At 42.0% G+C, this 27,865-nt stretch overlaps 1 protein-coding gene across 8 annotated transcripts in view; it reads right to left on the bottom strand.

Annotated features, from left to right (window-relative positions):
* The window catches only part of LOC133411869 (partitioning defective 3 homolog), a 239,468-nt gene that overhangs the window by 26,290 nt on the left and 185,313 nt on the right, over positions 1-27,865 (bottom strand). For all 8 annotated transcript variants that reach the window (XM_061694629.1, XM_061694635.1, XM_061694633.1 and 5 more), the window contains one exon: positions 26,163-26,468. In XM_061694629.1, coding sequence (XP_061550613.1) covers positions 26,163-26,468 — 306 coding nt within the window. The remainder of the gene's footprint in view (positions 1-26,162; positions 26,469-27,865) is intronic.

The raw sequence follows: 27,865 nt of genomic DNA, 5'->3' as shown, positions 1-27,865 counted from the left end.
CCTGCGGAGGAAATTCATTTCGGCCGCTTGTATCCTGGATCTTGTTCTTTCGGTCACGACCCACAGCTTGTGACCATAGATGAGGGCAGGAACGTAGATCGACTGGTAAATCGAGAGCTTCGCCTTTCGGCTTAGCTCCTTCTTTACCACAACGGATCGATACAAAGTCCGCATCACTGCAGACGCTGCACCGATCCGCCTGTCGATCTCCCGTTCCATTCTTCCTTCACTTTTGAACAAGACCCCAAGATACTTCAACTCCTCCACTTGGGGCAGGATCTAATCCCCGACCTGGAGAGGGCACGCCACCCTTTTCCGACTGAGGAACATGGTCTCAGATTTGGAGGTGCTGATTCTCATCCCAGCCGCTTCACACTCGGCTGCGAACTGCTCCAGTGAGAGTTGGAGGTCACGGCTTGATGAAGCCAACAGAACCACATCATCGCCAAAAAGCAGAGATGCAATACTGAGGCCACCAAACCGGACCCCCCTCTACGCCTCGGCTGCGCCTAGAAATTCTGTCCATAAAAGTTATGAACAGAATCGGTGACAAAGGGCAGCCTTGACGGAGTCCAACCCTAACCGGAAACAAGTCCGACTTACTGCCGGATATGCGGACCAAACTCTGACTCCGGTCGTACAACAGCCCGTATCAGGGGGTTCGGTACCCCATACTCCCGAAGCACTTCCCACAGGACCCCCCGAGGGACACGGTCGAACGCCTTCTCCAAGTCCACAAAACACATGTAGACTGGTTGTAACTCCCATACACCCTCAAGGACCCTGCCAAGGGTGTAGAGCTGGTCCACTGTTCCACGGCCAGGACGAAAACCACACTGCTCCTCCTGAATCTGAGATTCGACTTCCCGACGGACCCTCCTCTCCAGCACCCCTGAATAGACCTTACCAGGGAGGCTGAGGAGTGTGATCCCCCTGTAGTTGTAACACACCCTCCGGTCCCCCTTCCCCCTTCTTAAAAAGGGGGACCACCACCCCAGTCTGCCAATCCAGAGGCACTGTCCACGATGTCCACGCGATGTTGCAGAGGCGTGTCAACCAGGACAGCCCTACAACATGCAGAGCCTTGAGGAACTCCGGGCGAATCTCATCCACCCCCGGGGCCTTGCCAGCGAGGAGCTTTTTAACCACCTCGGTGACCTCAACCCCAGAGATAGGAGAGCCCGCCTCAGAGAACCCAGACGCTGCTCCCTCATGAAGGCGTGTCGGTGGAATTGAGGAGGTCTTCGAAGTATTCTCCCCACCGGCTCACAACGTCCCGAGTCGAGGTCAGTAGCGCCCCATCCCCACTATAAACAGTGTTGATGGTGCACTGCTTCCCCCTCCTGAGACGCCAGATGGTGGACCAGAATTTCCTCGTAGCCGTCCGAAGTCTTTCTCCATGGCCTCACCGAACTCCTCCCATGCCCGAGTTTTTGCTTCAGCGACCACCAAAGCTGCATTCCGCTTGGCCAGCCGGTACCCACCAGCTGCCTCAGGAGTCCCACATGCCAAAAAGGCCCGATAGAACTTCTTCTTCAGCTTGACGGCATCCCTCACCGTTGGTGTCCACCAACGGGTTCGCGGATTGCCGCCACGACAGGCACCGACCACCTTAGAGCCACAGCTCCGGTCGGCCGCCTCAGCAATAGAGGCACAGCACATGGTCCACTCGGACTCGATGTCCCCCGCCTCCCCCGGAATATGAGCAAAGTTCTGTCGGAGGTGGGAGTTGAAACTCCTTCTGACAGGGGATTCCGCCAGACGTTCCCAGCAGACCCTCACAATACGTTTGGGCGTGCCACGTCGGACCGGCATCTTCCCCCACCATCGGAGCCAACTCACCACCATGTGGTGATCAGTTGACAGGCTCCGCCCCTCTCTTTACCCGAGTGTCCAAGACATGCGGCCGCAAGTCCAATGACACAACCACAAAGTCGATCATCGAACTGCAACCTAGGGTGTCCTGGTGCACGTGTGGTCACCCTTATGCTTGAACATGGTGTTCGTTATGGACAATCCATGATGAGCACAGAAGTCCAATAACAGAACACTGCTCGGGTTCTGATTGGGGGGGCCGTTCCTCCCAATCACGCCCTTCCAGGTCTGACTGTCATTTCCCACATGAGCATTGAAGTCCCCCAGCAGAACGATGGAGTCCCCAGCGGGAGCGCTCTCCAGCACCCCCTCCAAGGACTCCAAAAAGGGTGGGTACTCTGAACTGCTGTTTGGTGCATAGGGACAAACAACAGTCACCACCCATTGCCCCACCCGAAGGCGGAGGGAGGCTACCCTCTCGTCCACCGGGGTGAACCCCAATGTACAGGCGCCGAGCCGGGGAGCAAAAAGTATACCCACACCTGCTCGGCGCCTCTCACCGTGGGCAACTCCAGAGTGGAAGAGAGTCCAAACCCTCTTGAGAGGCTACCAGAGCCCAAGCTGTGCGTGGAGGCGAGTCCGACTATATCTAGTCGGAAATTCTCGACCTCACACACCAGCTCGGGCTCCTTCCCTGCCAGAGAATTGACATTCCACGTCCCTAGAGCCAGATTCTGTAGCCGGGGATCGGATCGCCAAGGTCCCCGCCTTCGGCCACCGCCCAGCTCGCTCTGCACCTGACCCATATGGCCCCTCCCACAGGTGGTGAGCCCATGGGAAGGGGGACCCACGTTACTCTTTCGGGCTGTGCCCGGCCGGGCCCCATGGGTGCAGGCCCGGCCACCAGGCGCTCGCCTTCGAGCCCCACCTCCAGGCCTGGCTACACAGGGGGGCCCCGGTGACCCGCGTCCGGGCAAGGCAAACCTGAATCCATTAAATTGTATTCGTCATAGGGGTTTTTCATAAGATATCAAATGAACTACATTTTTTAATCCATCACAAGATTCAAATTAACCTTGGTTGTTGCATTCCTTAACCGAAGAGCATTGACGTCCATATTATTGAGAGGCTTTTATTTTGAAGGTGGCTTTCGCCACGAGTTGGCAACTTATTACCGTAATGCCTAGTATGAACAAAATTAGGGGCGGCTGGCTTGACTGCTACTTTACGAGTGGAGGCTGGCTTGACCGCAGTTTGTTTCCGCGGAAACTCAGCTTCGTCTTCTTGACTTGGTGAAGCTCGTTGTCCTGCTTCCTCCACTTGGGAACCATGGATTCGTTGATCTTGAATTCTCTCGCGGCTGCTCGATTCCCATGTTCCTCCGCGTAACTGATAGCTTGCAGTTTAAACTGTGCTTCGTGAGCGTCTCTTCGTAGGTGCAATTTTCGGGGGTCCTTAGCCAAACCAATGCACATACCGGAACTATATACCTACTGGGGGCGTGTCTTTAGCATCCTCTGTCACACGCACCCTTCCCCCTTTACGTCCGCATGCTTTCCTCAGTCACGTCCGCCTTCCTCTATATAAGTAGCGTGTCGGCAGCAAATGCTTCCAGTCAGTCAAGCGGAGCGCTCATTAAAGTCACACAACATTTACAGATTCTGGAACTCGGTGCACACATAAGGTGCGCCGCATAATAAGGCGCCCCGTCCATTTTGGAGAAAATTTAAGACTTTTAAGTGCGCCTTATGGTTGTGCAAATACAGTACTACTTTACCTATTAGCCAGCATTTTGGTGCCATCTGAAAGCGATACAGAAAGAGCAAAAAAATACGCCCAGCTTTTCATCAAATGTGTGAGTTTCTCAGCAAACATCTGAGGTTAGGTACCACAGAAAAATATTCCTTGTGTGTTTTTTGGACATACTTTGCAAATGAAGAGAATTCTGTTTCTGATGGAGAGAAGAACATAATGCTTTTGAGCACAAGGCATCATCTCAAATCACTGTATCACTAACACACTATAAGAACACAAAGATAAAAACACATCAAATACTGTTCAAGATGTCATTTTCATGCAAATTGTGACGCCATATGCAAATTACAGGTTTGTTGCATTTTATTTGGGGTAAAAGGGTAGGCAGCTTTTGTCATGCAGTACAAAAATTACTTTCACCCAACCACCCCGTTTGGCATGCCCAAAAAGTTGCATACAAACCAGCATTGGCAAAGGAACCTAAGGACCTATGAGCTAGCCGTACCTTCTTCTGTGAGCGTGCGATCGCTGCGTTGGTCCACGGAGCATGAACAAACATTTAAAAAAACATTTAAAACACAGCTCAATGTTTTATTCATTCAGAACCACTAAAAACTTTTTGGGCAGTAAGTTAGGGGGGGAATTCAGCTCTGGAAGCCAGTTACACTTAGCATGTTGATCATGAGTAGACCCACAAAAAAGTCTCAAGGAACCATTTACGGGCAAAAAAACAGGAAGTCTGCCTTTTTGAAGCAGCCAATTCAGGCTCATTTTGTCCATTTCCAGTGGTCTACAAAGACAAACTTGTCCTAGAGATATTGTCCAATTGCTTCCAAACTTCCACTAGTATAATATGGGCAACACTAAATTGCGATTCTTTTTTTGTTTTTGTCATTGTCTGTGGGCGAAGCACGGCAGCAAAGTTTGATGACTCCCTATAAAACACGTAACACTAGGATAAGCTCTTTTTTTTTTTTTTTTCTTGGAAATTCAACCCCTGAACCCATATTCATTTAGCAACTTGATGTTTGGTAGGCATGTCTATCATGAGTAGACATGCCTACCAAACATCATCATCATGCAAAAGCTTTTTCTCTAGAAGCCATGCCCAAAACGACACTGGAAGTTTTCTACTTTGGTTAAAAGATTTTTCCAGGGGCCCATCAAGGACAAACTTGACAGTTTTACTTGGCAACGTGAAATCTGTTTGGCACGTGTAGCATAAGTAGACCTACAAAAAAAGTCCAAGAACCCATTTTGCAAAACAAACCACAAGTCTTCCATTTTGGTACCAATGCTCATTGTGTCCAAGAGCCCATTCATCACTGCTCGCCGCTTTAATTCTTATTATAACTACACTGACGTGTCATATTAACATCATTGATGACTCTTCCCAAACCAACATCGATCTTGTCAATGTGTTGTGGGTACGTAGCTTAACTATTGATCCCACCATGTGAAATATGGAAGATGAGTTGGGCGGCGGAACGTTACGAACTATTGACCTGTGACAGTTTTTTCCCCCCCAATTGCCAGCGTGATCACGACCTGTCCCTGGGCTCATTAGTACAAATAACGACAAATCCATACATGTCGTACTTCCTGTGGAAGTCCTCTTTAGATTTGATTGATGCCGCTGCGCCACGACATTAACGGCCAATCAATTCAGATGATCAATTTAGACCCGCAGTATACACTTGAATGTTTGAATGAACAAGAAGCAGAAGATGGACAAGTGAAAAAGATGGAGGAGACCAAGGAGAAGAACGAGGATAGGATGAATAAGGAGAACAAAAAGGAAAAGATGGAAAGGGAGAAATAAAAGATGAAAGATGGAGGCGAAGATGAATTAGTAGCAGGTGAAGGGGATGAAGAACAACAAAGGGAAGAAGTAGAGGGAGAATGAGAAGATGAAGTTGAGAAGGAGAATTAGAAGATGAAAGAAAATAATGGGGAGAAGTTGGAACAGGATTCAAAGAAGGAGAAGATGAAGGAGAAAGAAAATGAATGAGAATATAGAACATGAGAAGAGGGAGAAGATGGAGACAGAAGAAGAAAAATGCAGTTGGGCAAAGGGAGAGTTGAAAGGTCAAATGGGGAAGGTACCTGAGTTAGGCCTAATATCCTGTGCTTGTTGTAGAGGAGGACAAAGGAGGAGGCAATGGAAGATGAGGAGCAGAGGGAGATGAATAAGACAAAGAGAAGAAAAGGAAGAAGATGGAAAAGGACAAGAATGAGAACAAAGGAGAAAGGGAGAGGAGGAGAATGAAAATAAGCAGAAGAGGGACAGAATGAATGAGAACAATGTGATAAAGAATGAGAAGGGGTAGAAGAAGAAAATGGAGAAAAAAAGGATATGGGTCATTTTTATAATTTGATCAATAACGGTAAAAGGAAAACAATGTCATTTAGCAAATTAGTTTTATGGCTAAATGTCTTGCATGCTAAAACAGCCACGCTTAAAGTCCTATTTTCAAAAGGTACTGATGAGTTAAAATTTTAGGCATTCATAGTAAAGGCAATCCTTATTGACAGAGCAAATGGTGGTTGCCCATTGAATTACACGTTCTATAACGTTAAAGACAAAAGTGTTCAATGGTAAAGACGTTGCCCTTCGAACTCTGCAGATACAAGTGTATGAATCGTACCTACCCATTACACTCGTCTTCACAAAAACTGTAATAATGGTAAAGACAGACAATAGTTCCGACACTTTCGCAAATACATACATACTGCAAAAAAAAAATAAAAATAAACATTTATTTTGCTGTCTGCTATTGTGTGACTACAAAATGGCGGCCTCATCCTGGCACTTCAGCTCACAGATCCCTCTGGTGTATTGCAACAATATAATGAGGCTCTCTCCATTGGCATTAACGCTAAAGACAGCTTGAGTGACAAAGAAGGACCGTTTGTATGAGAAACAAAAAACAAACAAAACTCACAAAGTTGCATTTGTGTTAGTTTTCATGGAAAAGGTGTATTGTCTAATACTATATTGTTTCAACTTGTTAAACAGCATAAAACTGTAGGCTCCCCAGGCAGATTACAAAAACAGGAACAAGGCTGCAGTGGATATAAAAAGTATACACAGCGATGTTCAAATGCCAGGTTTTTGTGATGTAAAAGAATTTTGACCAAGATAAATCATTGTAAATGTTTTTTTCACCATTAATGTGACCTACAATTTGTACAACGCCACGCAGTTATTTTTCTATCTTTCTCGGAGGTGAAAATAAACAAGTGAAATAATCTTGAATGTGACTGACTTGGACTTGACATTTGAGAAGGAGAATGAGATGGCAAGAAGAATAGGCTAAAGAAGATGGAGGAGAGTAAGAAAATGATGGAGAAGAATGAGAAGAAACGGAGAGAATGAGAAGAAACGGAGGTAGAAGGTGGCAAGATGATTGTTCTACAACATCTGTATTAGAAACATTTGTCATCACTGCTTCCTGAAGTCTTGTTGAAATCAGACCCTTGGGGGAGGTCAGGTTGTCGGCTGTTGGGGAATGCCCGGAACAACAAGCGGAGCGTGGAGGTGAGTGGAGCGTCCCCCTCGGGACAGATGGCTTACTCACAGGAGCGCACAAATGTCAACTTGATTTCCACAAGATGGCCAAAGTAGCACGTGTGAAGTGTTGATCAACATTGATCCATGTTGACGTGTTTCAGACTTCTGCCTGTCTCGAGACACTAAAGATCATTCAGCAGCCAAAGGATTGACCTTTGAAGCTAAAAATTATAATAAATTTTTTTTCAGGATACTTTTGGTACCATATGCAAGTACAAACAAAGAACACCTCTTGCGAGTCTTCTGCAAAATCATGCAATACTTCTGCAACATTCTCTCAAAAGTTGATTCACACGTGATTCAATAGTCTGAGATTTTGCTAAAGTCTGACGTAAATTATTTACTCTGTTACATTACACAACACCAATTCTCACTCTCATGACACTTCCGCTAAATCTCTCAAGACTTCTGCTAAATTCCGCAACGCCTTTGCTAAATCCCACCAGACTTAAGATAAATCTCGGCAGACTTGCGCTAGATCTCGCAATATTGCAGCTAAGTCATGCAAGACTTCTGCTAAATCTCAAAACATTCCACTAAATATTTCGCTAACTTAGCAAGACTTATGTAATCACATAAGACAGCTAAATCTCACAAGACTTCAGCCAAATAAATTCTGCGAGACCTTTTCTAAATGATAGAAGACATCCGTTAAATCTCGCAACAGTTTTGCTGAATCTCATTTGACCAACGCCAAATCCCTGAAAGATTTCTGCTAATCTTGCAAAGACTTTAGATAACTCTTCTGAGAACTGCTCTTAAATCCCTCAATACTTCCACTAAATTACTCCTGAAAGACCAACTAGAACAATCCTCCAGCATTTCCTCTAAAGTAGTTGAGACTTCCCCTAAATCTCGTGAAACTTCAGCTATATCTTATGAGACTTCATCTATTCTGGTATCATGTATCCAGTCACATAGCGAAGCTCGACTTCATGCTTCATTACCTCTGAATGCTTGCGGTCCACAAACAATCAAAGATAAAAGCTGACTTCCACCTAGCGGGTTCAACCGCAGCTATCCAATCACATGACCCGGCTCTCCGGCTTCCCCTCCAGGCGGCCATTAGGCTATTGGACAATGAGACTGGTCCAGACGCATTGTGGGGGTTCACGTGCGCTCCATAGTGCCATCACAAAGCGCTAAAGGCTGCTAACCTAACAAAAAAAAAAAAGGATTAATAAAGCAAAGCTCATTGTGTGCAGAGCTTTTGCTACCGCTAATCATTACCCACCGGATAGAAGCACAAAAGAAAAGATTCAAGAAAGAATGCAAGCCACAACAACACACAACACGACAACCTATCCTCCAACATGTGAGCCTTAAGCATACGCCATCCCTCCTCTGGCGTGTTTGATCAGAACCAGAACACACGTTCACATTTACGTTCATATGTCGTCACGCCATAAAAAGTAGAGAAAGAACAGGCTGGATTAGAAATAATGTCGTTATGGTGACACTGCTGCCTGAGAGGATGGAAAGCAACAGATGCAAAACCACTACTATTAACAAATGTAAACAAGAAGAGGACATGTTTACCGTATTTGGCTACTAAATAGACGTTAAAATCATGTGTATGTGTAAATGGAGAGACAGATGATTAAACTGTATGTTTTCATAAATGGAAAATGGGAACGGACATGCGGATTTTTATTTGATGGCTGTGAATGGGCCGGCACGGTGAGCGACTGGTTAGCACATCTGCCTCACAGTTCTGGGGACTGGGGTTCAAGTCCCGGCCCCGCCTGTGTTGAGTTTGCATGTTCTTCCTGTGCCTGGGTGGATTTTCTCTGGGCACTCCATTTTCCTACCACATCCTAAAAACATGCGTGGTAGGTTGATTGAAGACTCTAAATTGCCCGTAGGTGTGAGTGTGAATGGTTGTGTTTCAATGTGCCCTGCTATTGGCTGGCGACCAGTTCAGGGTGTACCCCGCCTCCCGCCAGAAGATAGCTGGGATAGGCTCCAGCAGCCCGCAACCCTAGTGAGGGTACGTGGTAAATATCATGGATGGATGGATGTAATGGATGGATGGGAATGGACCCACAGATGTTAAATTATGGATATACCGGATGAATACACAGCTATCTATGCATGTATGTGAATGGACATGCAGACATTCCCTTTATCTGTTGAATGAATGGTCAAACATGTTTACATTGTGTGTGTTGCCAGATAGTTACATTACGTACTATATGTACAGTCCCCTCCAAATGTATTGGAACAGCAAAATCAATTCCTACTGAAGAAATTTTCTACATGTGTTAAACAACTCAGGATTGAGCACCTTTTGTTTGAAGCCACCCAATTTTCAAGTGAGCAAAAGTACTAGAACATACATTATTAAATTAACTTAAAATTAATAACATTTAATATTTGGTATCATAACCCTTACTTCCAATAACTGCAGCAAGCCTGCGACCCATTGACTTCACCAGACTGTTGCATTCTTCATTTGCTTTTCCAGGCCTTTACTGCAGCCTCTTTCACTTGTTTGTTTCTGGGGGTTTCTCCCTTCAGTCTCATCTTCAGGAGGTAAAATGCATGCTCTTTTTCAGTGATTTCCAACCTTTATTTTGCCAAGGCACATATTTTACATTTGAAAAATCTCACGTCACACCAACAAACAAAGAATGTCAAAAAGTAGATACATTAATTACTGTATGCACTTCCTGCCATCTAATAGAAGAGCATTTGTTTGTTCTATCTGTCTCTGTCTCACAGGCAGAAATAGATGAACAAATATACATTATTTCTTGTAAATAAATAATTTTTGGAGCAATTAAGTAAACCTGAAAAGCGCTCACAGCACACTAACATACCGCAACACACTGGTTGAAAATCACTGCTCTATTGGGTTAAGGTCCGGTGATTGACTTGGCCAGTCTAATACCTTCCGCTTTCCCCCCCTGATGAAGAAGTGTTGGCAGTATTGTTTTGGGTCATTGTCTTGTTGCATGATGAAAGGCCAATACAGATCAAGCCGATCAGATCGGTGTAAAGTCTAAACACAATCCGCTGTTTGAAGAAGACTTCGAGAGAAGAAATATACAGGCCATACCGCAAGATGCAAACCACGCATCAGCAAAAACAATCGGAAGGCCAGATTGGATTCTGCAAAGTAGCACAGAGATAAGCCAAAAAAGTTTTCAGGACTGAAATTAAGATGAACCTTTACCAAAGTGATGGAAAGGCCAAAGTGTGGAGAAAGAAAGGATCTGCTTATGATCCAAAACAGACAAGCTCATCAGTGAAGCATGGTGGAGGTAATGTCATGGCTTGGGCTTGCAAGGCTGCTTCTGGAACAGGCTCACTAGTCTTTATTGATTATGTAACTCATGTTGGTAGGATCAGAATGAATTCTGAAGTCTACAAAACCATATTTTCTGACAATTTACAGAAAAATGCATCCAAAATAATCAGGAAAAGCTTCCTTCATCCAACAAGACAATGACCCAAAACACACTGCCAACACAATAAAGGACTTAATCAGGTGGAAAAAGTTGAAGGTCTTAGACTGCCCAAGTCAATCACCGGACCTTAACCCAATAGAGCATGCATTTTACCTCCTTAAGAGGAGACTGAAGGGAGAAACACCCAGAAACAAACACACAAGTGAAAGAGGCTGCAGTAAAGGCCTGGAAAAGCATTTCAAATGAAGAATGCAACAGTCTGGTGAAGTCAATGTCGCAGGCTGGATGCAGCTATAGCAAAGAAGGGTTATACCAACAAATACTAAATGTTATTCACTTTACGTTAATTTAATAACGTCTGTTCCAGTACTTTTGCTCACTTGAAAAGTGGGTGGCTTCAAACAAAAGGTTCTCTGTCCTGAGTTGTTTAACACATCGAGATGTCAATATCATGAAATAAAAGATGGAATTCTGAACTTTTGTCTCATATTCATCATTTGATCTGAAAACGCAAATGTTTTCAGTATAGAACCAAAACAAAGGAATTGACCTAGCTGTTCCAATACTTTTGGAGGGGGCTGTACATGTGAGAGAACAGGCAGATATTTACATTTTACATGTATGTAAATAGACAAACATGTTTACATTATGTATGTGAACTTACAGACAGATGTTTACTTTGTGTGTGAACAGACAGATATGTGTATATAAAATATACATGTGTTTACATTGTGTTCGGTACGTGAATGGACAAAACTATTTAGATTGTGTGTATACATTCTGTACGTGAATAATAATAAACATTTGGGTTTATGCGAATGGACAGACAGATGTTCATATTGAATGAATGCCATTAATTAAAAAATAAAAACCATTACACCCTGGTAAAAAAAAAAAAAAATTTTTTACATGCTTTTAAACATAATAAGAGCGCATATGGGTCAGCACCCTTTTTGGAGCACACTAATGTCACACTAAAAAGACCACTCGGCCCCACCCCATCCCCAATCCCGTCCTCCCCCGCTGTGCCAGAGCAAAATCCACACGTCGCCACCATTAGCAGCGCCGCCCTGACGCGTGACATATTGTCAGCGCTTGTCCGACTGCAGATAAAAAAATAAATAAATAATTAAATTATAAAATAACCTCAACTTCCTGCTGCGCTATTAGCGCCGTGGTGCATATTAAACACCGAAAGTGTATTCCACGCTGACATTAGTGGCCGGCTAAAAGTATTCTCACAGTGTTTTGTCTGGATGGAAAAAGTATAAGAAAAGCTGGTGAGGCAGTACAACTCGTGACTGAAATTGACGGAAACACGAGTAGTTTGAAGGAAAGCGAAAATAATTAAACACTGTCCATGATTTCACACTGTGATGCATTCAATGATACATTAATAGCGCAATGTCAACTGCAATATCGAAAGGAATTATTACATACGAATCATAAGATCAGTTTAGTTTTGGAGAAATGTTTATACTTTGCGAGCACAAAGGTTGAGTTTTAGACAACAAATGTTTAGTTTTGGCTGAAATGGGTTTGGTTTTACATCGCAAATGTTTAGCTTTAGATCTTTGGTTGAGTTTTAGACCACTAAGGTTTATTTTCAGACCACATCGGTTCAGAGTTTTATACCACAAATGTTGCGGTTTAAATCACATAGGTCAAGTTTCGGAGCTCAAATGTTTGGTTTTCAACCGTACGGGTGTGGTTTTCGGTCACAAATAAAGTTTTTGACCACAAGTGATTTAGGTTTAGACCATATAGGCTTTACACCACAGAGACTTCGCTTTGGAAACACATTTTTCAACCACACAGGGTTTAGTAGTTTTAGACCACAAAGGTTTAGATTTAGATGAGTATTGGACCATAAATGTGTAATCTTTAGATGAAGTCTGCAGGTTCTAGAGCATTTTCTCTTCGGCTCCAGTTCTGCGGCATGCCCTACCTGTGGAAATTAGAACGGTCACGTCAGTAGGAATGTTTAAATCTCGATTTAAAACCTTTTTCTACACTCTCGCTTTTGGTTCAACCACACCTGGTATGCAACTAGTCTCTTGCTCTGCCTCATAACCTGACATCTGGATTTGGACCTGTTTTACAGTCACTTTTCCTCTCACCTCCCACCACCTTTCCAGCTCAGGGAGGCAGACAGCTCTCTCACACAGATGTAGGGTGATTCCTCCATCTGTGATCCCGTCAAGGTTTCTTCTTTCCCCTCACCTTAAGATGAGGTGAGCGATATATATCGCCGACGACATTATTGTAAACGTTGCTTTAACTATGCACTTTTACAATATTGAGTATTCATACGGTCTCGAAAGGGAAATTGAACGGGTGTGTGGACGGTAAAGGAGAAGAGTAAGGAGGACGTGCATGAAAGTCCTTATTCGCCGAATCAGCAGACGGCGTTCAGTCACATGACTCTGTGGCAAAAACAAAACACAGCCTGATTTCACGTGGAGGAAATATGCAGGAACCTGGTGTTTTAGTGGATGATTTAATGGCAAGACGAGGGTCCCCATCCGGAGCCTGCAAATGGTTTGAGTTTGACAAGACTGACATCTGTCAAAATAATGTATCTCACATGTGCCAAAAAACGGTCGCCATGAAGAGCAGTTCAACGATACTTCTGTCCCACCATTTACAAACAAACCATAAGGATAAGTATGAGGAATATATAAAACATAGCGACTCCACGAGCACAACTACCGATAAGGAAAAGATAAGTGAATTGCACAAAACACACTCAGAAAACATTCACAGAGTCATTTAGCAAACACGTACTATGTGACAAAGAAAGTAAACATTTGCAAGGCATCACAAGCGCCATCAACTACGTTACTTTCTGCAAAGTTCGAGCCACATTTGTATGCCAGTGTGTTCTATAGTGACAAACTTTGTCTTTTGGGTTCATACTGATTTATTAGGTGTGCAACCCCAATTCCAATGAAGTTGGGACATTGAGTTAAACATAAATAACAGAATACAATGATTTGCAAATCATGTTCAACCTATATTTAATTGAATACACAACAAAGACAAGCTATTTAATGTTCAAACTGATAAACTCGATTGTTTTTAGCAAATAATAATTAACTTAAACTTTTATGGCTGCAACACGTTCTAAAAAAGATTGGACAGGTGGCAAAAAAGATTGAGAAAGTTGAGGAATGCTCATCAAACACCTGTTTGGAACATCCCACAGGTGAACAGGATACCCACAGGAACAACTGGGTGCCATGATTGGGTATAAAAGGAGCTTCCCTGAATTGCTCAGTCATTCACAAGCAAAGATGGGGCGAGGTTCACCTCTTTGTTATTGTTAATTATATATTACTCGTGCACTCACTGTAGTAGTCTCGCCACGCTGCACTATTTGCATATCTGTTGTTGACCAATACTGGCCACTCATGCCAGAGTAGCATGTGCTCCATTTGCACACTGATTGAGGAGTATCTGCAACATTTGCACAATCAACATTGTCCCAGATTATAGTCAAACAGTTTAAGGACAATGTTCCTTAACGTACAATTGCATGGAATTTAGGGATTTCATCATCTACGGTCCATAATATCATCAAAAGGTTCAGAGAATCTGGCAAGGCCGAAAACCAACATTGAATGCCCGTGACCTTCGATCCCTCAGACGGCACTGCATCAAAAACTGACATCATTGTGTAAAGGATATCACCACATGGGCTCAGGAACACTTCAGTAAACCAATGTCAGTAAATAAAGTTCGGCACTACATCCGCAAGTCCAACTTAAAACTATGCAAGGCAAAATCCATTTATCAACAACACCCAGAGACGCCGTCGGCTTCTCTGGGCCCGAGCTCATCGAAGATGGACTGATGCAAAGTGGAAAAGTGTTCTGTGGTCCGACGAGTCCACATTTCAAATTGTTTTTGGAAATTGTGGACGTCGTGTCCTCCGGGCCAAAGAGGAAAAGAACCATCTGGACTGTTATGACCGCAAAGTTCAAAAGCCAGCATCTGTGATGGTATGGGGCTTTGTTAGTGCCAATGGCATGGATAACTTACACATCTGTGAAGGCACCATTAATGCTGAAAGGTACATACAGGTTTTGGAGAAACATATGCTGCCATCCAAGCAACGTCTTTTTCATGGATGCCCCTGCTTATTTCAGCAAGACAATGCCAAACCACATTCTGCACGTGTTACAACAGCGTGGCTTCGTAGTAAAAGAGTGCGGGTACTCGACTGGCCTGCCTTCAGTCCAGACCTGTCTCCCATTGAAAATGTGTGGCGCATTATGAAACCTAAAATAAGACAACGGAGACCCCGGACTGTTGAACAGCTGAAGCTGTACATCGTGCAACAATGGGAAAGAATTCCACCTACAAAGCTTCAACAATTAGTGTCCTCAAGTTTGCAAAGGTTTATTGAATGTTGCTAAAAGAAAAGTTGATGTCACACAGTAACATGTTGTAACATGACCCTGTCCCAGCTTTTTTGGAATGTGTTGCAGCCATAAAATTCTAAGTTAATGATTATTTGCTCAAAACAATCAAGTTGATCAGTTTGAACATGAAATATCTTGTCTTTGTACTGTATTAAATTAAATATAAGTTGAACATGATTTGCAAATCACTGTATTCTGTTTTTATTTATGTTTAACAACTTCATTGGAATCGGGGTTGTACATTTGTAAATTACTATCGTGCAAACCCGATTTAGAATATTCTCCCATGATTTATATACAGTCTGGACATAACGGAGTTGTTCATTTTCAAATATTGCCATAGAACATGATTGTGCAATGTTTTGCCGAAGATGCACTTTAAAAAATAAACAAGAGCTGTTGTTGTGAAATAATCTATCAATAAATGTCCTGGAAAGCAAGTATACAGCATTTCTAAGGATATTATGTAAAATTATCGTTAGTGTAATAAAACAATTATCGAGATACATTTGCCCATATTCCCCATCCCTAGTTTTAGATCACAAAGGTTAGTTTTAGAAAGGTTAGTTTCAGAGTTTTGAGGACCACATAGGTTTACTTTTAGACCTCACGGGATTACTTTTAGGACCACATTGGTTTAGTCGCTGACCACAAAGGATTATTGTTAGTCAAATTAAACTAGATAATCTTTGAGAGATACTGTGCAATGGATTATTAATGAAAAGGGATTATAGCATTGTAATCTGGAATTGACACATTCATTCAATGACATCATAAATGACTGCCCATTAAATGAATCATCTAAACCATCATCAACATCTGTTTTTATCCCAAGGGGATGACAACAAGTGATATATTTTGTGCCTCCGTCCCGTCTAATTGCAACCGATGATAATGCTGTCATATAACACAAAGCAATGTGGGGAAAAAGACATCACCTGTCAGAGATCTCCTCATCCACCATCCAGACCTCTTAAGCCTACTGAGGCATCAACTCCCTCATCCATTAAAGTTTTTTTCTGTGGGCATGGAACTCTCAGCTGAGGAGTTTTTGGCTCGCGTCCAGAAGACTTGCTCATGTACAATGTACGATGGTTACAACAGCTGCCGGGCCCCTTCAACACTACTTCTCTCACGTGTTCTAGAAAGCATGAATGCAACGTAACAAAAGTACTTTTTGAAAACGAGGTGCAATGGTAAATGATTGTTAAATGACTTGAAATAAACACGTAACTAAAGTGTAAAAACAAAGTGGACAGAAGCCAAATTTAGGACTTAAAGTGCTTTTTAAGGCATCTTAGATCAAAATTAAGACCTCTCGTTCATTAAATTAAATGTGACCATTAGAAGACGTGGAAAATATTTCACTTTAAGATTGTAAAATTTAGAGTTAGCCTTTTTGAAGGCCACTTCAAAAGTTAACAACTTAGATTCGTTAAATATGACCACAAGGAGTGTGCTATATAGACTCAATATTAGATTGCAATCTTTTTAACATAAGACATTTTACAACAGTATTTAAGCTGTCAGAGAAAATATTATATACAGGACGTCCTCGAGTTATGACACACTCGACCTACGACGCCCGCGTGCCTCGTCTGCCCTTCTGTCCCAGCACCATTGTGTTTCTGCTTAGCTAGTGCATAGTGCTTGTCTGTGTTTGTGCGCCGGGAGTATCTTTGCCTTTTTCGCCCTCCTTTTTTCACACTCTCAGCAGTAATGGTAAGTACAGCATCTTATTTTTTTAATTTTAGTTTCTTTATACGAAGTGTTAACCTTTCCTGCTACGGTCACCTGACCGTGGTCGGGAGACGCAGGGGTTAACTCCCATCTCTCGTTGCGCAGCTGAGCTGGGTGGCGGCAACGATTAAGGCACGAAGCACCGATTTGCTGCTTTAATGGATTTATTAGCTCCTCTGCACAGTCGTCAACGGGTCCACCACTAATCGCTACTCTTCCCCGGTCGCCGTCACTACACTTGCTACTGTACACACTTGCACCGGCGCGCACTCCTTCCTCCTTCAGTCCCGCCGGACGACGCCCTGCGCAGTCCCGTCTCACTCACACATCGACGCACACGCCCACACACACTGAGCTTGCTGTCACAATCACGTGGGACAATACCCGTAACAGAAGTATTTCGCCGTAAATTTCGACTTTAAAAAATGGTGAAATCCGACTTACGCGGAAATTCGTGTTACGTCGCCAGCGTAGGAACGGAACTCGTTCGTAAATCGAGGACTTCCTGTATAACATTATTACCACATTTTAAGAACTTTTGCTGTTTTTTAAAATAAAACTGATTATCAAATGATTGCTGGCCAAAGGAAGTCAAAATAAAGAACTTTTATGGCCATCATCAAATTTAAGATCGCTTATTCACAAATACGACCACTAAGAGTGGGCGACAAGGGCTCAATTATATATCACATGATACAAATTATTATTATTTTTTTTTACAATATTATTTTTGAAATACCACTGTGGACCAAATCATTGCTAGTTTAAGGAAGCAACATTTAAGACCCCTTATGGCAACCTCTACATAATTTAAGACATAATTTAATAATTTAATTTCACATTTACTAAATATCAGTCAGACGTCTGTGATGATGGCTCAAAATTATGTATCGCAATATCCATCCATTCATCTTCTGAGCCGCTTATCCTCACAAGGGTCGCGGGAGTGCTGAAGCCTATCGCAGCTATCATTGGGCAGGAGGCGGGGTACACCCTGAACTGGTTGCCAGCCCATCGCAGTGTATTGCAATATATTTTTAAGAAATGTTGCACGAATATTTTTTAATAATTTGTCCAACCGAATTATTATTGGTGGTTCCACCCAATCAGATCTCCATGATGCTAAAACATTGGCTTTAAGGATTTGAACGTTACAATTTTTTAAGGATAAGGGATTTAAAAAAAAAAAAACAAACAAAAAAAAAAAAATCTAATTTCAACAATTTTATGATCCCCTTTTTCCAAATCAAGACCTTACATTCACAAAACAATTATTTATATTTTTGATGTACAACAGAACGATTGTTGCGAACAATTACTGGAGAACAAACGTGTCCTTGGGTGGTCAGTTATAGCTGGCTAATGTAGATGATTTGGGGTCGACATAGCAACCAGAACAAAACTATTACAAGATGATGGCGCATTGGTAGAAACTAATACAATTGTGGTTTCACATGACTCTTGGATCATTTGCGGTATGAGAGCATTTCATTGTGGGTAGAGCACAGCCTGAAGCGGTCGGTGAAGAACAAACGCAATGAGATCAAGCGAACTGAGCTACGAAAGCACCTAAAAGCAAAGTGAAAAAAGAAAAGCAGAGGTGTGCAAATCCTTCCTTGAGTTCTTGCTGAGGTGGCTACTTTTCCATGAAAGTTTAGAGTAGTGAAGGCACCTCACACGCCGGAGGCGGCGGCAGCCCATCAACATTCACATTGGCGTCATCAGCTTTTTTCATACGGGAGCGACGCCGACCCCTCCAGCTGTCAGACGTTCTGTTCCCGCTACGCCTGCTTAGTTCGCACATGACGAAGCCAACACGAAAGACGATCTGCGTTCCTCTCAGGTGTTGAGTGGTCGCTGAGTACAACTTGATTACTTTGGCACAAACACACTAACCAAACTTTTCCTTCCGGAGTACTTCACTTGATGTACTTGATGAGTCCTCAGGAAATGAGAGCACATAGTGTGGAAAAGGATGGGTTTCACCAAAACATTGCATGGACTACATGCAGCATCACCTCAGATTTGGAAAAACCACGTGGATTCTTCTCAGGTGTCAACAACAAAAATTTTTGTTTTTTTGTAGACCAAAGACACCGTCCTAATTATCGTGGCAACTAAATCATCTTTTTGAGTGTTGAGATGGACCCAATACAGTGCCGTGAAAAAGCAATGACCCCCCCCTTCTCCAATTCTTATATTTTTGCATAGTTTCCCCACTCTCATGTTTAATATCATCAAACAAAAGTAAATAGACAAATATAACCCAAGTGAGCTTAATATGCTGTTTTTAAATGATTTCATTTATCAAGGACAAAAAACTATTGAAAGTTACCTGGCCCTGTGTGAAAAAGTAATAGCCCCCCCCCACTTGTTAAGTCATTAATTAATTGTGGCTAATCACACTGATCAGACCCAAGCCTGCTTACCTCCAGACCTGTTCAATCAAGAAATCACTTAAACAGAATCTGTCTGGACTAAATCAAGTCGGAAAAAAGATCTAAAAAAAAAAAAAAAAAAAAAGCTGCAACAAAATGACACAATCTGAACAAATTCCAGAACAGTTGTGAAATAAAGTGACTGACATTTATTAGTCTGGAAAGGGCTACAAAAGCCATTTCTAAAACTTTAGGATTCCAGCGAACTATAGGGAGAACCATTATCCTCACATGGAGAAAACATGGAACAGTGGTGAACCTTCCCAGGAGTGGCCGGCCTACAAAGATGACCCCAAGAGGACAGCATTGACTCATCCAGGAGGCCACATAGGAGCTCAGGACAACTTCTAAAAAACTGCAGTCCTCCCTTGCCTCATTTATGGTCAGTGCTCATGACACAACAATAAGGAAGAGACTGAGCAAAAATGGCATCCATGCCAGAGTTCCAAGGCTAAAACCACAGCTGACCAAAAAAAGAACAAAGGATCATCTTACTTTTGCAAAAATTCTGCTCTTAAACAGAAAATCCTGAAGGAGAATACTCAACCATTAGTTTGTGTACTTGGGTTCTGCAGCAGGATAACGACCCAAAAACACACCAGAAAGTCAACTTCTGAATGGCTTAAAATAAATAAATAAATAAGGTTTGAAGTGTCTTAGTCAAAGTCCAGACTTGGATCTGATTGAAATGCAGTGGCATGACCTTAAAGGTCAGATGACAAAGAGTTTAAAATGTTTCTTGATAACTCAGGAACCCCTTTACAAACCACCCCTGCCACAGATATACAACAGTTAAATCGCTAAATATGATGCAGAATGCGCCTTCTGCTTTTTGCATCCATGTTCAGACCCTCCATGTCTGCTGAATTCAAACAAATCTGCAAGGAAGAGTTGGACAAAATATCTCCACAGAGATATGAAAGACTGATTGTCAGTTATAGAAAACGTTTGATTTCAGTTGTTGCTGCTGAGGATGGCCCAACCAGTTAATAGATTTATGGGGCCATTCATTTTTCCCACAGGGCCAGCTAACTTTGAATAGTTTTTTTCCCTTAATAAATGAAATCACCATTTAAAAACAGCATTTTAAGTTCACTTGGGTCATATTTGTCTGATATTTACATTTGTTTGATGATCTTAAACAAAGTGGGGAAGCTATGGAAAAAAATATATGAATTTGAGAAGGGGGGCAACTCTTTCTCACAGTAATGTACAGCTTCAAAGCAAATCTTAGCCAGCACGAAGTGTAGAACAGGAAGGGTTTCATCACACAAGGGCCTCACAAGAAATTACAGTAAACCCCCGCGATATCGCGGTTCACGCTTTGGGGTCCCATTATTTCGCCTTTTTTTAAAAATAAATTATTGTGCAATACCTTTTTTCACCCCCATTTTTAACCAGTTAAGGCAATTGATAGTACATGTAGTCTCTCTCTGGGACGCAACCACCTTACTTCTTTGTAATGTATGTTATTAAGTTTGATATTTTTGCCATTTTTTTTATCAATTGCTCTTGCTCTCCCTCTCTCTCTCAATATATATTGTGTTTAAATATGCATATTGTTATAAAAGTGTGTTTGAAGACCCTAAAAAGAATTTAAAGTAAAAATAAATACAAAATAAATCATATTTCTACAGATATTTCTATATCGCAAATGTTCACTTATCACGGGGGGGGGGGGGCGTCTGGAAGGTAACCCTCACGGTGGAGGGGGGTTTACTGTGTACAATTTCACTCAATTGGTCCGCAAATATTTATTTACTCAGTACGCAGCTACCTTTGTGGCTGACCACCTCCTTCTGCACTGAAACATTACACTAATCCATTTATTACAAAACAGGCTTACTCAAATGCATCTAACCTAACAATTTTCATTCATTATTCTCGAAAAACATCCAGACTTTCAATCTTGAAGCGACATAATGCCGCATGGCTCCTGCAGTGTGAGGGGGACGGATTTCTACAACACTTGTCAGACAGTGTTCGAGAGAATTAATAGATTTGTTCTCAAGCTAATTTTAACATTTTAAATTGGTTAAAAAAAAGTGTCAAAATAACAGACGATGTGGGGAGAAAATGTGAACAAATATGAAACTGTCCATATTTGTATATATGCGGTATCTGCCTGGCAGCGACATTATGTAAAATGGGTGCCCTGGCTAAAGCCTCCTTGTTTACACTAAGAAATCATGTAAAAAATGCAAACATCTCAGAAAATGTCTTATCAGGCTGCGAAAAAGGCGGGCAAGGTAAAGCAAGGCAGGACTGCCTGTTTGTTTGCAGGCATCGTCGTCTTTTTATTTTATTCCCCCGGCAGAGATGAAGCGTAATGGAGGCCGTTCAATAAAGAGCCGGGAATCAAATCACTGCAAATCCCCAGGAGCTTTTCCCTCGGCGTTCCGAGTGGAGAATGGGAAAAAAAAAAAAACGGTGGTCAATTCTCATGATCACTCAAGGACGAGTGAGAAGCGCTTTTGTTGTTTTGTTGCAAATAAAGCTTTAAAACAATAACTTAGCTGCTGTGAGTTCAGCACTTGAACAAAAAAAAGAGGATTGCGTTCCTCTTTTACTCTGCGGGATTACGACGCCGTACCAGATGTCGATCATCCTCTCAACATTCTTCTCGGGAAAACATTCGTACTGAGCTTTGCATAATGTTTTGCTTGGCGGGATGAAGATGAGAGAGAGAGAGAGAGAAAAGTTCAATAGCCAGGGAAGGTTTCCCAAACACATGTTCTACACCAGCATCGGCTAAAGGGTGGGACCAAATACCGGCACGGAAAAGGAGCCTAGCTTGCATTTTAAGGAGATTTCCGTTATTTTCAGAGAGTGAGAAAATATTAGCATCTGGCATTAGTGTGTCTGAGTGACATGGACAATTTAGAGGATTTGGGCCAACAAAGACTGTTGGTTATTCTCATTTTTATTGGTTTTATTTTACCATTTGAATAACAACTTCTTACTGTACTACGGCTGATATTTAGTTTTGTCAATAAAATAATTATATTATAATTATTGTGTTTACCCATTTTATTTTTCTCTGACTTTCCTAGTCAATGCGGATGACAGTTTGTCATTTTCAAGTCATCAACCATTAAGAGTATAATTCAAATGCCGTTGAACAAACCCCCTATGATGCTAGATTTCCCCCCCCCTCAATTAAAAACAACAATGTTCCAAATTAATATGGGCAAGAGTTTCAAAATATTTTAAAGAACTGAAAATATATTTTTTTTTAAAAATTTGATTTCTTAATTTTTTTATTTAATTTCATTAGGCGGTCATATTTACTTAAATTAAAAGCAATTTCAATCAAAAACATCTTGACAGGTCAAGTTAAATTTTAACATAGGACCCCTAATTTAATAGCTCCTCCACAATTCTTAAATCCATTGAACTTGTGAGATTTTGTGCTTGAATTTTTTTACAGGATGTCAGAATAGCCTCCAAGAGCTGCTGTTTGGATGTTAACTGCCTCCCACCCTCATATCTTTGCTTGAGGATGCTCCAAAGATTCTCAACAGGGTTAAGGTCAAGGAAGGATGGGGGCTACACCATGAGTTTCTTTCCTTTAATGCCCAAAGCAGCCAATTATGCAGAGGCATTCCTTGCAGCATGAGTTTGTTCACTGATGAGCGCTGTGTAACCCTGGATGGTCCAGATGGATGGAGTAAGTGATGGCCACCATGTCCCAACAAGTCCACGATGTCAGCAAGCTGGTGGCGGAGTCGTGTTTGGGGCGAGCGAGAGAGCCGGTCGGCCCCTTTCGTGTTCAAATGACCTCTTTTAAAAAGTATGTGGAATTTCTGACTGACTACTTTCTTCCATGGTACAAAAAGAAGAACCATGCTTTTCGTAACAAAATCATCTTCATACATGACAATGCACACACTTATGCTGCAAGGAATACCTCTGCATCATTGGCTGCTATTAGCATAAAATGAGAGAAATCAGTTATGTTATGCTGCATCAAAAATTTAAGAATATCTGGGAAAATATTTGCATCATAATTTGGACAGCAGTGTAGATGCCACATTATTTGACCCATTTTTCAAATTTAGTTTTGTTTGTGTGTTGAGTTTTATCACTCGGCAACTATTCTATACGTTGTCTCATCAACTACTTGCGGAATGCCGCATCGCTGTGTGACTGGTGGGGCTAATGGCGTATTTGCTCGTATCAACACAATCTGGCCCTGTCCCCCCTTGCCCCAAACCAGCAAACTTCCCAACATTATTCTTCGGCCCTCGACAAACAAACACTCTCGACTCGTTCCTGGAAAAGGTGAAGACTTTGACGTCAGCGTGACGGCGTCAACTCAAAAGCGTCAAACAATTAAAACCTTCCTGATCTTTGGGAAAAAAAACAATCCCACAGTCATTCCCATGAAACATAACACTGTGTAAGTTGTACTTGTCACGGTTATGCCATTGGACCCCCAAGATAACAAACACAACCTTTGCCCCGTACCGTACTCACTTCCTGTCCTCCAAGGGGGCGCACAGGATATCCACTTTGTTTCTCTATCTTGGGAGGTGAGGTGTTTATTTTAGGATTGCAGTGGTGGGAATGGACACAGTTCACAGCACTGTATCCTTGGGGAGTGGGGAACGACACTTGCTATTGTGTCATCACCATGGCAACAACACAAGAGGAACACCTTAGCCTCTTTCATGCTGTCCATCAACCAGATTTGATCAGTGTAGCTGTTCTATGTGAAAGCTACACGCATGTAATAGTGTGACAAATAACACCCTGACGCAATCTGAGGCCACATTATTCAAAGCAGTGTTGCATACTATTTGAAGCCACATGTAATATTTTGGGAGTTTTTTTTTTAGGCCATGCTGCATATTATTTTAATGCATTTTGCACATTCGATCCTATGTTGCACTTTATGATGTCACATTTGAAGCCGTGGTGCAAATTATTTGATGCTTTGTACACAGGTATGTGCCACACAATTAGAATCGAGGGAAAGTCCATTTATTTCAATCATTTCTTTCAAAAAGTGAAACTTGTATATTAGTTCACCACACAGAAAGTGAAATATTTCAAGCCTTTATTTGTTTCAATTTTGATGATTATGGTAGAAAGACAAAAAATAAACTAATGCAGTATTTCACAAAATTGTAATATTTTATGTGACCAACAAAAAAGGATCTTAAACACAGAAATGTTGGCCTTCTTAAAAGTGTAATAAAGTAATATGCCCTCAGTACTTTGTTGGGCTTCCTTTTGGATTAATTACACCATCAAGGCGGCGTGGCATGGAGGTGCTCAACCTTTGGTACGATTCAGGTGTTATTTTAACACAAGTTGCCTTGAGATGGTCTGCATTTCGGGGTTTCTGTTCCTTCATCTTGACTTTTTGAAACAAATTATTGAAAAAAATGGACTTTCCCTCGATATTGAAATTTTTTGGCACACACCTGTATTTGAAGTGATGCACATTATTTGATACCACCTTATTTATTTATATTTCATGTTTTACATTTGAAGTCAGTTAAAACTAACTATCCAAATGTCTCAAGCCTGCTGCATAAGCAGCGGAATAAATGTTACGTCTCTCATGCGTCAATGTTGCTTACATTCTGTTTGAAACAGCAGCCGAGTCAGAGTACATAACTATGAAGTGAAAATATGACAGCCAGTCAGTAAGCGAGAGAGCGTATAAAGTAAAAAAAAGGTCAGACGTTGAAAAGGTTTCATTCCGTGGAGACGGCTGCATTGTGTGCTGACATTTAGCAGCCATCTTGTTATTACTTTCTACAGCAGGTGTGATGGCCAAAGCTGTTGTTTGTGCCTTGGGCCCACGGGAATGAGCCCACTAAGACCTTTTACACAAATACCAAGATGAACTGGAGGAAAGGTCGCTTACCGGCTATTCCGTCACACACAAAAAAAAATGGCCGTGAGTGGACGTAACGGACTCAAAATGGTGGTCACCGGACCTCACGGTTAGTAAATGTAACAAGACACAAAACGGTAGACGTACCTGTACAGTATAACGGGAAAGTATTCACAGTGCTTCACTTTTTGCACATTTCCTTATCAACTCAAGTTTATTTATATAGACCTTAATCCAAAAAGTCTCAAATGGTTTATGTATTAGGTTATGTTACACCCTTGTTCCAAAACTGATCAAATTAATTTTAACACCCCATAATGACAATAACATGTCAAATATTTAAAAAATGTATTAAAAATAAAAATAAATACAAATCACATGTACTGTGTTGGGACTGAGCCCTGCCACGTATAGCCAAAATCAATGAGCAATTGATGGCTATGTACATGCAAATGCAGCAAAGACTTCCACTTCTTCCACTAACAACCCAGGCTGAACTGACCTCCTCCCCCACATGCAAAGCTCGTCTCTCAGTCGAGATAGCTCACTTGAACATACTTCACAGGGATTCGGCGCCATCTTGTGGCAATTCAGAAAGGGGGGGGGGGGGCAAATAGGTAAGTTTTCCCTCAAATAGTTGGTGATAGCAACAAATGAAAACAAATGTGAATTTGAGAATAATACATTGATTGTATTGATGTGATTTTTGTTAACATTTTTGAACAGTGGAACATTTTTCCAAATAGTTTTTTCACATTGTCATCATGAGGTGTTTTATGTAGAATTTTTCGGGGGTAAAAATAATTTCATTCCATTTTGGAAAATGTGGTAAAAAGCAAGTGCTGTGAATATTCCCATTCAATTCAGTTAAATTGTATTTGTCACATGATCAATTATACAGGTATAACCAGTGGTAAAATGTTTAAGTACCTTTTCCAGTGGAGAAACCATTATAACATTACGCACATGAAACAATATCCACATACGTCACCAAAATAAGTCGTACCTAATACTTTCCGGATGCACTGTAACCGACAAATGGCGGTTTTCAGACATAAAACATGCAAAATGGCAGCAGTCATATTTAAAAGACACAAATTGGCGGGTCAGTATACGTAATAGACACCAAATGGTGTCGCATAGACGTACCTGTCTGCAGAAGGGGGTCTCTCTGGTAGCGTCTTGCTGACTTGTGTGTAGAGGGAGTCAGAGTGCTGGTGTGCGTGGTGGTGATGTAAGCGGGGGTATTGGTCGTGGTCATTGCGGGGGCTGTGTGGGCCGTGGTGGTGGTCACCGTGGGGGCTGTTGTGCCCGCTGTTGTTGAGCAGGCTGATGCCGACGTACGGGTGCTCCTCCTCGGAGGACCTCTCCGGTGAGCGGCTTACGTCCAGGATCTCGGCGTAGTCTCGTTCTCGTGCCTGACGCTCACGAAGTTCGCGCGTCTTGGCCTGGATCCTGGGACCCCAGAAATATTTATTAGTCACCGATGGAGGACTATAGTACTACAACCAAACACACTTACACCCAAACAAACATATACATAAATGCACCTTTGCGGCCGCACAAGAGCTTTCCACTTTTGACTCAATGTGGACATTTTCACTGAAGGCTGTACTTATTTTTGTTTCCAGCGGTTTCCACATCCTCCTCGCATGTCCAAATTTGGTCCATCCATTTCATATGTTTTCACAAATATGTAAATACTATTGGTCAGTCCTCACGTGGGTTTGTTATTTTTACAAATTACTGCCCAATCTACAGTGTTGATAAAATGGAAATGAAATGAAAAGATATCAAATATTGACAAAAATGTGAGGCGTGAACTCACTTTTACAATCCACACACATACATAGTCCTCTCCAAAAGTATGATAATGTCTGTTCCAATACTTTTGCTCACTTGAAAAGTGGGTGGCTTCAAACAAAAGGTGCTCTGTCCTGATTTGTTTAACACATCTAGATGTAAATACCATAAAAGCTGGAATTCTGAACTTTTGTCTCATATTCATTTTTTGTCATCAGTGTACAAGAAAAAACAAAGGAAATGACCTTGCCCTTCCAATACTTTTGGAGGGGACTGACTGGATGTAGTACATACACATACAGCCACACACACAGTTACAGTGGGGCAAAAAAGTATTTAGTCACCCACCAATTGTGCAAGTTCTCTCACTTAAAAAGATGAGGCCTGTGATTTTCATCATAGGTATACCTCACCGATGAGACACAAAATGAGAACAAATACAAATAAAAAAATCACATGATTTCTAAAGAATTTATTAGCAAATTATGGTGGAAAATAAGTATTTGGTCAATGACAAAAGTTCATCTCACTACTTTGTTATATACCCTTTGTTGGCAATGACAGAGGTCAAACGTTTTCTGTAAAGGCTTCTTTATACTTTATACTACTTTATACGAACGGCGACCGCGCTGACGTCACTGCGGCTATCCGGCGCCTTTATACTCGAGCGCAACCCACGCGCGCAGTTTTGAAAATGTACTGCAGTTCACCTCCAAGTCGAGGGTGTCGCTACTGCTGGTGTTGGGTAGGACACCACAGGGAGGAGTTTCCTCTGGATTTTTTGGCTATTTTCGGTGGCCGTTTTTACTTTCCTTTCAGTAACAAGGCACAAAGCAACAAGAATGGCGACCGTGGAACAGTGTCTGCTCGAACAAATGGACCTAGATGACCAGATGATGCGTTTAATTATGCTGAAAAATCGATCGAGAAGGCGGCGGCGTAGATAGTATGTAGAACCAATGAGCACGCCGAGTACGTCATCACAGCATGTGACTAAAACGGACAAACCATGAGAGATGATCTCGGCGATCAACTATTTTTGTCGTGTG

Source organism: Phycodurus eques, chromosome 13 (genome assembly GCF_024500275.1).
Source record: "Phycodurus eques isolate BA_2022a chromosome 13, UOR_Pequ_1.1, whole genome shotgun sequence".
In the NCBI taxonomy this organism is placed as follows: Eukaryota; Metazoa; Chordata; class Actinopteri; order Syngnathiformes; family Syngnathidae; genus Phycodurus; species Phycodurus eques.
This window is presented reverse-complemented; position numbering and strand designations above follow the sequence as displayed.